The 12,454-nt window shown below is 49.6% G+C and overlaps 1 protein-coding gene across 1 annotated transcript; it reads left to right on the top strand.

The window, feature by feature from the left end:
- Nucleotides 1–1,026: 1,026 nt before the first annotated feature.
- Nucleotides 1,027–12,136, top strand: NFATC2IP (nuclear factor of activated T cells 2 interacting protein). Its single transcript, XM_057695316.1, has 8 exons — nt 1,027–1,536; nt 2,596–2,668; nt 5,111–5,225; nt 6,582–6,662; nt 6,752–6,938; nt 8,149–8,293; nt 8,409–8,518; nt 9,869–12,136. The coding sequence occupies exons 1-8, from the start codon at nt 1,150–1,152 to the stop codon at nt 10,025–10,027; spliced, it is 1,257 nt and encodes a 418-aa protein (XP_057551299.1). The 5' UTR covers nt 1,027–1,149; the 3' UTR covers nt 10,028–12,136.
- Nucleotides 12,137–12,454: the final 318 nt, after the last annotated feature.

Below are 12,454 nucleotides of genomic sequence, written 5' to 3' on the forward strand. Positions count from 1 at the left end.
GTTACCAAAGGGGAAGTGGGGTGGGGAGGAATAAATTAGCAGTTTGGGATTAGCAGATACAAACTACTAAATATAAAACAGATAAACAACAAGGTCCTACTGTATAGCACAGGGAACTATATTCAATATCTTGTAATAAACTATAATGGAAAAGAACCTGAGAAAGAAAATATATAGAAAACGGAATCACTTTGCTATACACCAGAAACTAACACAACATTGTAAATCAACTATATTTCAATTAAAAAGGAAAAAAAATGTCTCCCAGGTCCTGGAGTTCCTGAGTTATGTGACTGGCAAGAGGCTTAGTTAGCCATTATAAAGATTTACATACATTTTGAAAAGTTCCAAGAAAGAAATTCTGAAAGAAATGGGAGAAGGGGGAGAAGTCACGTCACTTATTTTCAACAGGGAGAATTAAGCCTCTTAATTTTCACTTGTATTTGCCCTTCCAGGTGTTGTTTGTGAGGCGCGTTGTGCTTTGGTGTACGGTGTGGTAGGGTGTTGCAAGGGGGTATGTTGTGTAGACATTGCCATGAGAAGTGTCCTGGGACCTCCAGTTTGAGGGAGGGTATGCATGCTGTTGGAGGAAATTCGCAGAGTTGCGTGGTGTTGAAATGTTGGTCCCGGTGTATGTTGTATGGATTCTGCACGTGAAGAGGGGCGTGTGCGAGGGGTCGGCGTCGAGTTGAATTACTCAGCCCACTCACCGGTTGGGGGAAAGAATAAAGGGGATACCAGCGAAAGCTGGTTTCTAAAAGCAGTTCCAGCCGGATTCTCTCCACTCTAGCCTGCGTTTGCGAACTACAATTCCCAGGATGCCCCGCTCCTCCACCAATTAGGAAAAAGACACTCCTTAGTGGGCGGGGCTTGTAGACGGCTGGTCAGGCCAATGGATGAGCCAGGTCGAATCGAAACCTACGCCGATTGCGCCGAGGCCGATTGGAATCTTTGGCGCCTTGGTTTCAGTGGTGAATGCATGATGGGCGGGTGCATCGACCAGTGAAAAGGTGGAGAGGTGGAGCCAGAGGTTGTGGGCGGGGAGAGGTGCTGACTAGCAGGCGGTTCGCCCAATGAAGGGCGGAAGCCGTGGGAGGGGGCTGGGCCAGTCGACTAGGGGCTGGCGACTGTGGGGACCGGTTGTGTGCCATGGCGGAGCCGGTGAGGAAACGGGGACGGCGGCCTGGCGGCGGCGATGTCGGCCTCGGGCCTCAGGGATCCCCGGGCGGCCGGGGCTGGAGTCCTGGCGCCCAGCAATCGCCATCCCGGGGCACCCTGGACTCGGTCCTTGTGGACTTGGTCAGCGACAGCGATGAGGATGTCTTGGAGGTCGCGGCAGCGCCCGGCGCTGCGGACCCGGCCGAGGTCCCGCTCCCGGAACCCCCCGTGCCGGCCGCGGCCCAGGACGACAGCGACAGTGACAGCGAGGGGGCGGACGCACGGCCGGCTGGAGCCCCTCGGGTCTTGGTCAGGCGGCGGCGGCGGCTGCTGCTGGATCCTGGAGAGGCACCGGCGGTTCCAGTGTACTCCGAGAAGGTGCAGGGCGGGTCCCCGAGAGGGTTAGCGCGGAAGGGCTGGGTTTAGGAGTGTCGAGGGTAGGGTTCTGGGGTTGGTTTTGGGAGACTAGACGAGAGCAGGGGCTAGGGGCCTTGGAGGCAGAAAAATGCAGGCTTCCTGGGATTGCTGCAAATTGGGGAGATGAAGGGGTTCGGAGTGTGCTGGGAGCTTGGGATTCCCAGGAGCTGGAGTGTCGGGGGTATAGAGAGCCTAAGGTTTTGAGATCCCTGACGGTTGAGAGAAGAACTGGGAGGACCTAGGGCTGGGATTTGGGGTTTTAAGGTCGGGGCCTATTAATAAGGATCCAGGAAGCTGGGGGCTGGGGTCCATGGAAGTTCAGAGAGGACTGGGGGCTCCAGGAGGCCGGAGTCCACATGCGGTAGGGTAAGCTAGGGAGCTGAGATTCCCAAGGATTCTAAGATAGTGGAGGGCTAGCACCATCGTAAAACAGGGGAACTAAGCTTGCATCCTTAGAGTGCATTAGGAAAAGAGGTGTCAGAGTCAGAGTACTCCATTTTTTAAAAAATTGAAGTGTAGTTGATTTACAATGTTGTGTTAACTTTTGTACAGTAAAGCGACTCAGTTATACATATATGTATACACATTCTTTTTTATATTCTTTTCCATTATGGTTTATCCCAGGACTTTGAATATAATTCCCTGTGCTATACAATAGGACCTTGTTGTCCATCCATTCTATATCTAATAGTTTGCATCTACTAACCCCAAACTCCCCATCCATTCCCCCCACCCCCACCCCACAACCACAAGTCTGTTCTTTGTTTCTGAGTTTGTCTCTGCTTCCTAGATAGGTTCATTTGTGTCATATTTTAGATTCCACATATAAATGATATCATATGATAGGGTACTCCAATTTTGGATCCTGGGGAAGCTGAGCTCTTGAGTCCCTGTTGAGAGGGCTGCATCCTTCGGGAGGACTTGGAAGCTGGAGGAGGCCTGGGCGTGAGGGAAGACTCGACCCCAGTTTTCTCTTTAAATGGAGGGAGAATTTGGGACTGATCTACTTTTTCTTTGCAGGTGAAAAGCAGCCTCCAGCTCATCCCAGATCACATGTCCCTCCTGAAATTCTGTCCCCCAGAGACTGAGGAAGGTAAGAGAGGGCTTCCAGAGAGAGGTGCCCAGCGCTGGCCTCCCTGAGGAGACTTTCTGGAGTTTACATCCTTGTAGTTAGTTGTTTCCTGAGGCTCAGGGGAAGGACATGGAGAGATGATGCCTGCATCCTAGCCAGAAAAAGCTCCAGTCCTGAAAGGAGCTAAATTGTTAACCAGAGGCACAGAAAATGCTGTCAAAACACCCTTCCCCCAACTCTAATAGGCATAATGAGTGAGCTAATACACAGATTTCCCCAGAGATTCTGATTCTGTAGTCCTGGGAGCAGGGGAGGGGAGGTATTGAGAATCTGTAACATCTTGTTAGATCTGCAACAAGTTCCCACACTGTGGAGCCTGCAGGGTGTTCTCTGAATCTTATCAGGGCTGCCCAGCCTTTGTCTTCCCCCAGTGATGTGATTTTTTGCAAAACACTCAAGGACACTGAGTAGGATCAAGTCTAATAGGGAAGTGATCCAGTGGGCAAATGCAGACCTTGAACTAAGACTTTTGTGCCATGAGGGAGTATGGCAGGGTGATTAAGAGCTGATTTAGGAAGCAGCAGGCCTGGGTTTGAATCCCAGCTCTACCTCTTAGTGGCTGTGTGGCCTTGGGTGAGTTAATCTCTCCAGGCTTCAGTTTCCTCATCAGCAAAATGGGGATGAAAAATGGACCTATGTCAAAGGATTTTGGTGAGACTTAATGAAAGAGAAAATAGAGAAAGCTCCCTCTTGGGCTACGTATATGGTTTATATATATGGTACCTGGAACAGAGAAGTACAAAGGCACCTCTGTCCTTGCCACTCAAAATGTGGACCCAGGAGTGTTGGGTATCTCCCAGGAACTTGTCAGAAATGCAGAATCTCAGGCCTCTGGCAGCTACTGGGGCAGGGTTTCTAAACCACAGTGGTACTGACATTTGGACTGGATAATTCTTTTAATTTTATTTATTTATTTCTTGGCTGTGTTGGGTCTTCATTGCTGCACACGAGCTTTCTCTAGTTGTGGCGAGTAGGGGCTACACTTCATTGCAGTGCACAGGCTTCTCATTGCAGTAGCTTCTCTTGTGGAGCATGGGTTCTAGGCCCGTGGGCTCAATAGTTGTGGCTCGAGGGCTCTAGAGCGCAGGCTTAGCAGTTGTCATGGGCTTAGTTGCTCCACGGCATGTGGGATTTTCCCGGACCAGGGATTGAACCCGTGTCCCCTGCATTGGCAGGTGGATTCTTAACCACTGCACCACCAGGGAAGTCATGGACTGGATAATTCTTTGTGTGGGGCTGTCCGGTGCCCTGTGGGATGTTTAGCAACATCCTGACCTCTACCCACCAGATGCCAATATCACAACCCAACCCCTTCCTTCCCTCACTGTGACCACCAAACCTGTCTCCAGACATTGCCTCATGTCCCCCTGGGAGACAAAATTGCCTCTGGTTGAGAACCACTGATCTAGGGTTTATTATCATTGTTTTGTATTCATGGTATTTATTTTTACGGTTAATGGTGATCTTTTGGCAAGCAAATGGAAAAGAGCTTCTATAGTTTAGAATAATACCTTGGGATCTCCCTAGTTGCCTAATGTTTAGGATTCCGGGCTTTCATGGCTGTGGCCCAGGTTCTATCCCTGGTTGGGGAACTGAGATCCCACAAGCTGCGTGGTGTGGCCAAAAAAGAAAAGAAAAAGAAGGAAAAAAAAAAAAAGAATAAGTAGAAGTAGAATAATACCTCATTTCCTTTTATAAGATATAGAAGTTAAAATGAGTGATTCAAAGAAAGATTAAATAATACAGAGATATGGAAAAATTTGATAATGACACTCACACAGATGAAATTTGAGAAATGTGGGCTTATAGGACCAATACTTACCTCTTTACCTCATTCCCTCCCTGCCCCACACCTCCCCTCCCCTGCCCCAGATTCACATAGTCTCTCCGTGCCCACCAAATTGAGTATGGGAGGAAAATAAGAGAAATATTAGAAAAAAAATCATCCTTTGACATTCGTTTTAATGTATGTTTCATAACATATATAATAATATGTACATGTATAGTGAGTAGTACATGTGTATTAAGTAGATACCTGTTTTCCGGGTTGTGTGCTCAGTGTTTTTCATTTGTGGGGTGCGTGTGATCAAAAGTGAGTAGAGTATGCTTCGGTTGGGGTGAGCCACTTTCTGACTGTCCACACGCGTCACTGTCTCGTGTCTTCGCGTGCGGCTCTGACACTCTCCTGCTCTAATCTGTCAGACTCCAGCTCATCGTTCTTCCTCAGTTGGGTTTTTTTTGGACTCATACCCCTTGAGCCCTTCCCCAGTGGTTGTGTGTGTCTGGGGCCCCCTTAGTCTCCTCCTTTCTCAGAACCTTCTGAGGCCCCTGATGTGTCTCTGCTTGGCCTCCCACTGCCCTCTCTTGGCTAACCCTTTCCACATCCTCGCGCTCTGTCTCCAGAGGCAGAAGTGGCAGATTCCAGCAGTCCCCACGCTGAGGATTCCCCCTGTCCCGATTCTCCCTGGAAGAAGAAACTGAGGAGTAAGGATGGAGAAGAGAAGAAAAAGATGTTACTGTGAGTGAGGCGAGGGCACTGGGGCCGTCGGAGCAGAAAGGGAGTTGAAGGGGAAGGTGGGGGGTGGGGGAGACGGACCCTTGGGTGACTCCTGAAAGGGTCAGGAGAAGGGACAGAAGGAGTCTTGAGGCACAGGTGAGGAATGAGGCTCTTGGGAGAAAAGGTGAGCCCCATCAGAGGATGACAGTGGACCCTCAGGACCAGCCAGGAAGTGGAGATTTCAGCTTTGTGTCTAAGAAAGTTGTGATGCAGTGAAGCCACGGGTGTGGCTCCGGGGCTGTGGTTCAAATCCTGCAGCTGTCTCTTAGCCAGCCTCTCTGTGTTTCAATTTCCTCTTCTGTAAAATGGGGATAATAGAGGTACCTGGGTCAGAATTTTGGGATAAGAGTTAACCCTTGGCATATAGTAAGTGCTTGGTGTCATTTGGATGTTATCAGACGTTTACCTGGGAAGTAACTTATCTTAAAAGTTAGGCATTCTTGGGACTTCCCTGGTGGTCCAGTGGTAAAGAATCCACCTTCCAGTGCAGGGGATGCGGGTTCGATCCCTGGTCAGGGAACTAAGATCCCACATGCCTCGGGGCAACTAAGCCCGCAACCCACAACTACTGAGCTCCCGTGCCTCAACTAGAGAGCCCATGTGCCACAAACTACAGAGCCCACTCACTCTGGAGCCTGCGCACCACACCTGGAGAGGGAAAACCCACACACCACAACTAGAGAGAAGCCTCCACGCCACAACTAGAGAGCCTGCAATAAAAGATCCTACATGCCTCAAAGAAGATCCCATGTGCCAAAACTAAGACCCAACGCAGGGACTTCCCTGGTGGCACAGTGGTTAAGAATCCGCCTGCCAATGCAGGGGACATGGGTTTGAGCCCTGGTCCAGGAAGATCCCACATGCTGGGCAGCTTCTGAGCCTGAGCTCTAGAGCCCGCAAGTCACAACTGCTGAGCCCGTGTACCACAACTACTGAAGCCCATGCACCTAGAGCCTGTGATCCACAACAAGAGAAGCTACCGCAATGAGAAGCCCACGCACCACAACGAAGAGTTGCCCCCGCTCACCGCTACTAGAGAAAGCCCACGCACAGCAATGAAGACCCAGCGCAGCCAAAAATAAATACATAAATAATAAATAAAAATAAAATAAATATTAAAGGTTAGGCATTCTCCTCCCTCCTATTTGGGTCATATAAATATAAAAATGATGACTTGGGTTTTCCCTGCCCTTACCTCCCCCTGTCTTCCCATAAGATGGGTGTCACTGAAAGGTCCTCTCTCTTGATTCTCCAGGTTCTCCTCTGGTCCCCAGGGGTCTCACCTCTTTCCATCCTGTCCTTCTCTTACCTCTGCAGGGTTCAGGATACCTCACCATTGACCCCACCTCTGCCACGGACCAGCAGCAGGAAGCATACTCAGGCACTCCGGAAGTTAAGGTATCAGGGGCAGGGGGCTCTGGGTTGGGGTGAAGAAGGGGCAGTATGGAGGGAGCCCACCCTGACCCACAGTCCTTTCTGCACCCCAGGGAGGTAAACAAGCGCCTCCAAGATCTCCGTTCCTGCCTGAGTCCCAAGCAGCCCCAGGGCCAGGACCAGCTGAGCCAAGAGGATGAGGTGGTCCTAGTGGAGGGGCCTGTGCTCCCAGAGAACCCTCGACTCTTGCCACTCAAAATCCGGTGCCGGGCTGACCTGGTCAGATTGCCCATCAGAGTGGTAAGTGCCTGAAGGGTCTGGGAGAAGGGTCCCAGGAGCGGCCTGTGCAGAGACTCTGGTGTCTGGGCAGCAGGAACCGTGGCTCCCTTTGCCCATCCTGCTGTCTTTCCACCCTCCGCGCCTTTGCGCTCGCTCTTCCCTTTTTTTTCCCTCCCTCTCCCCGCTGTTTCTGGCAAACCTCCCACCCATTTTTCAGGGCTTCAAACAACCTAAGAAGCTTTGCTTGGTAGCCCCGCCTGAGGGTGCATCCCTCCCTCTTTCCTTCCCTCGGACCCTCTGCTTCCCTGTCATGCTTGCTCTTGCTGCCTTGGACACCCAGATGTCACATGGTCACTCTGATCCCCCAGCTTCCTGATGAAGGCTACTCTTTGTAGGGATAACCCCAATTCCAAAACAAGAATGAAAACAGAAATGACCATTTATCAAGCAGTAACCATGTATCGGGCAAGCAACTAAGTCAGGGCTTGCAAACTGGCAGTCCGTGGCCTTATCAACAATGCATCTTCTTCTTTTTTTGATCCCTGCTGTGCAGATGCGAGGTCTTAGCTCCCTGACCAGGGATCGAACCCGTGCCCCCTGCATTGGGAGTGCAGAATCTTAACCACTGGACCACCAGGGAAGTCCCGTGCATCTTCTTTTGTGCTGTACCACGTTTTTGTTTATTTTTTTTTGGCCACACCTCGTGGCATGCGGAACTTCCCTGACCAGGGATTGATCCCACGCCCCCTACAGTGGAAGCGTGGAGTCTTAACCACTGGATTGCCAGGGACGTCCCATGTACGGTGCTTTGAAAACATATGAGTTCATCGCCAACCTTTGCAGTGGGTGATTTTGTACCAAGGTCCAGATTTTTGTTTTCTCTTAAATAGGAAGATGCAGTACTGGCCCATATTTCCACATGGTACCTGTCAGCCGGAGCTGTGGTGCAGCAGGCCTGTTTAGATGGGGCATATCTGGCTCCGGTTTACCGCAGTCCCCACCACTCCTTTTTACCTCCTAACTCACGCTGCTTCATGTCTTGGTGTCGCTTGCCTGAACCCCTTATTGACATGATTTTATTTTATGCCTTGCCAAATAAATATGGTGGAACTCACAGCTGAGGAATTCGGCGAGTAGTTAAGGCCAGAAGCTGGGGTTGCAGGGGGGTGGGGCGGGGCGGGGAAGCACATCAAGGCAGGAAGGCCTCCTTTGCTTCTTGTCCCTCTCCCAGTCGGAGCCCCTCCAGAGTGCGGTGGACCACATGGCCGCCCGTCTTGGGGTGTCCCCAAGCAGGATCCTCTTGCTCTTCGGAGAGACAGAGCTGTCCCCTACCTCCACCCCCAGGACCCTAAAGCTTGGAGTGGCTGACATCATTGGTGAGAGGAAGGCGGGGAGGCTTTTGCCACAGGGAGGGGATATGGGGAGAGGCCCAGAGGGGACCCTGCTTCCAACCCCTGCTTAAGCCTGGCATCCTGATCCTGCCTCCCACAGATTGTGTGGTGCTAGCAAGTTCTCCGGAGGCGGCAGAGACGTCCCAACTGCTCCAGCTGCGGGTGCAGGGGAAGGAGAAGCACCAGATGCTGGACATCTCGCTGCCTCGAGTGAGTGGGGGAGCTGACTCTCCGTGCCCCTTCCCCTGTGCTTCGTGGTCTCTTGTGTCGTGGTGGAGGATGGAGTTACCGCCCTCTGTGGTCTTGGGTCCCCACCCATTGTAGATCATGGGAAAAGCCCCTTCTGCTGGGAGGGACCCTGGCTCTGGTCTAACTCCTCCTGGTTAAAGTGGAAATCATCCTTGGACAGTAACCAATAAAACCCATCGTAATTACAATAGAAGTGACAGTCCCTGTGCTAAGGATAATTACTTCACATTCAGGATGTTATTGAAATTCACAACAGTCTTACATGGGAATGCACTGTGGTTACCCTCATTTAACAAACACGGAAATTGACATCTATAGAGGTGGAATACCTTGCCGTATTAGTTTCTGAGAGCTGCTGTAACAAAATACAACAAACCGGGTGGCTCAAAACAATTGAAATGTATCCTCACAGTGCTGGAGGCTACAGGTTTGAAATCAAGCTGTCGACAGGGTGCTGCTGCCTTGGAGACTCCGGGTAGACTCCTTCCTTGCTTCCCCCTAGCTCCTGGTGGTAGCCGGCAGCCCTTGGCTCCCAGCTGCATCCCTCCAGGCTCTGCCTCTTTCCTCACAGGACGTTCTCCCTGTGTGTCTGTGTGTGTGTCTGTTTTCTCTTCTTATAAGCATACCAGTCCTATTGCCTTAGTGCCTACCCTAATCAAATATGACCTCATTTTTGTAAAAAAACATTATTTGGCTGTGCCAGGTCTTAATTGTGGCACTTGGCACGCAGGATCTTTTAGTTGTGGCATTCAAACCCTTAGTTGTGCCATGTGGGATCTAGTTCCCTGACTAGGGATCGAACCCGGGCCCCCTGCATTGGGAGCAGGGAGTCTTACCCACTGGACCACCAGGGAAGTCCCGGAGTGTGCCCTCCTCTTATCTTGATCACATCTTCCAGATGAGGTCACATGCACATTTACCAGCGGTTAGGACCACAGGGTATCTTTTTGGGGGAATACAGTCAACCCGTAGCACTTGGCTAAGGTTACACATCCATTTCACTGGGAGCGCCTGGCCCCCAGCTTGATCCTGCTCCCTCCAGAGCCCGCTGGCTTCCATCTGTGATTCACGCCTCCATCATAGGTGAGGAGACCAGCTTTGGAGAATCCGCTTGTCGCAGAGCCAACATCCCAGCTCCCTAGAGAGGAAGCAGCTGGCTGCTGGCTTCTTCGTCTACTTGCCTTCCCCTCTGTGAGCTCTGATTTGACTTGTCCCCTTGTCCTCCCTGTCCCAGGTCCTCTGTCTGTCCCTACAAGTTCTCCTCAGCCCCTCTTTTCAAATTCTTACATTTGTTTTTTCCTCTCCATCCAGGATTCTCCTCTCAAGACCCTCATGTCCCGCTACGAAGAGGCCATGGGACTCTCGGGCCACAATCTCTCCTTCTTCTTTGATGGGACAAAGCTTTCTGGCAAGGAGCTGCCGGCTGATCTGGGCATGGAATCCGGGGACCTCATTGAGGTCTGGAGCTGAAACCCCACTCCCTGTTTGGAGGCCCAGCCTGGACTTGGAGAGAACGGCTGCCCCCTTTTGGCCCCATAAAGGCTAGATGAAGCTGAGGTGGAACTTATCCTCAAGCTGAAGCAAAATCAAGGAGTGATCTTTGACCCCCTCTCCCATTGACCCCAGTTTCAAGTCGTCAGCTACCTGGTTAGTTGCGTGGTGACCCTTGCTGCCCTGGTGGACTGTGGCTATATCCACAGGGTGTACTGAGTTTTGCGGCCCCCTGGGACATGGAGAAGGTATCCCTCTCCCTCACCCTTTCCCCTCCACCATCCCTCTTTCCTTCATCGAAATGTCTTGTTTATGAAACTGCTCACATTGAAAGAGTGAGTTGAAATCCATAAGGGTTGGGTATGGGAGTCCAGGCCTGGGGTTTATGCCAGGGATCTAGGACCAGCAGTGGCCTCAGTGTCACTGGGGGATGGTGGTGAAACTGGCTTGGGGCACATACAGGGCTGTGGCTCCTCGGCCTGCAGGAAGCTAGATGGTCAAGCTCACACCTGCGTTAGCTTCAGCACAGGCAGACGACGGGTTATTCTTTTGAAGAATATAGTAGATTCTCAGGCTTGGGTGTCTTCCTCGCCCCAGGACCCTTTCAAGCCACCTTCCTGCTGAACACACATGATGTAAGGGATAATTGAGCACCTTGAGCCTTTTGGTTTTGGATCTCAGGATTCCAGTCCACGCAAGGCTTCTCTGGTTTTACGGCTTTTCCCCTTAATGCTGTGCTCTCCCGTAAACATCCATTCTAATTGTGTTGATTACGTGTCTTTGAATATGAATGTATCCTTGAAAAATGCCACGTTGTATGTGTGAATATAGTTTTTCCATATGTAATATTATGCTGTAGATCTTATGCTGTTGCTTTTCTCACTCAACCTGCGTCGCTTATGCTACATCAGCTTTATTTCTTTGAACTGCTCTGAGGTATTCCACAGTGGGTGTCAACTGCATTTTACTTACACATTTGCTAAGTGGTGAATACCTGTGTGCCTCCAACTCCTCAGCACATATTCAAGGCCACGGTGAACATCTTTTTACGTGTCCCCTTCTGTACTTTGTGGAAAGTTCTCCAGCAGAGGTACCCAGGATGGGATTATGGGTCTGACAGGTTAATTTCTCTATTTTTTAAAATAATGGTCATTGACTCTCCCACTTTAAAGCTTTCTGTTTCTCCTCCTCCTCGCCAGCACCTGTTACTGCCCAACTTTCTAATTTTTGCTGGTCTGTTGGATGTAAAGTGGTGCCCTGTGTTAATGTATATTCATCTGATCACTAGTAATTTGGGGAATTTTGTTATATACCTGTCAGCCTTTCTGGTTTCCCTTCGTGTGAAAGGCTAATTTATATTTGCTCGTTTTCTCATGGGGGCTTCCAACCTATCTTATTTTTGTTTACTCTCAAAAGTTCTTTGTATATTCCTGGGCAGTTGCAAAAAACGCTCAGAATGGCACTTTGTATATCCAGGAGTGTCCTTCATTAAACAGAAATTCTTACTTTTAATATAGAGGAATTAACTATTTGTTATATCATTTGTTGCTTTTTGATTTCTTATTTAAAAGTGGTTAGGATATTTTACATTTTCTTCTGTTAGTTTGTTAGCTTTTCTTTCACATTTAAGCCACTAAATATTGGGCTGAAGTCCAGCCAGTACACACTGGTATGTGTATTGGCTGACATCTGCTCTGCGTGGTGAAATATTTGTTTTCTTTGGTTGATGGCAGGCTGTACTAGCTGCCGAAATGCTGAATATTACTTTTCAACTATTTGAAATTCACCTTTGTCTGTGAGATCTAAGTTTTAGTTTCACTGTATAATGAGCCAGTTTTCTCAGCACTGTCTACTAATAAAGCCATGAATTTTCCACTGATAGGTGATATAATTTTGGCAAAAACATATCACTAAGAGTTTTTTTTTGTTGGAATGTGGCATTCCTTTGAACTTATAATGTGGGAAATATAGAAAGAAAAATTTTTATCATTTAAATAATTCATGATATGGTATAACTCAGTTTTTTCCAGATATTTTACGTCCATGAGTAAGTCTGAACACATTAAAATATGCTCAACCTCAACAGAATAAATGGGAATACATTCAGCTTGTGTATATTTGAGGATTTCTGTCTCTGTGTCCTTCATGTGACACCCTCCTCCCATGACCCCTGTGGCTGAGACCATTAGTTGTCCCCTCACATCTATTCTTCTTCCTCCCAGGGTAACAGAACCCCTGATTTAAGCACGGAGAGTTCAGAATGAAGACAGTGCTTGCCAGCCTCCACTATAGCCAGGTGTGGCCAAATACCAATTCAGGGGAAGGGGTGTGACTTACAGGACACATCCCTAAGTGGGCAGTGCATACCCCTCTCTGGCTTTCTTCCTGCTGCTGACTGGAAGTGGA

The sequence above is a fragment of the Hippopotamus amphibius genome, chromosome 9 (genome assembly GCF_030028045.1).
Source record: "Hippopotamus amphibius kiboko isolate mHipAmp2 chromosome 9, mHipAmp2.hap2, whole genome shotgun sequence".
NCBI lineage: Eukaryota > Metazoa > Chordata > Mammalia > Artiodactyla > Hippopotamidae > Hippopotamus > Hippopotamus amphibius.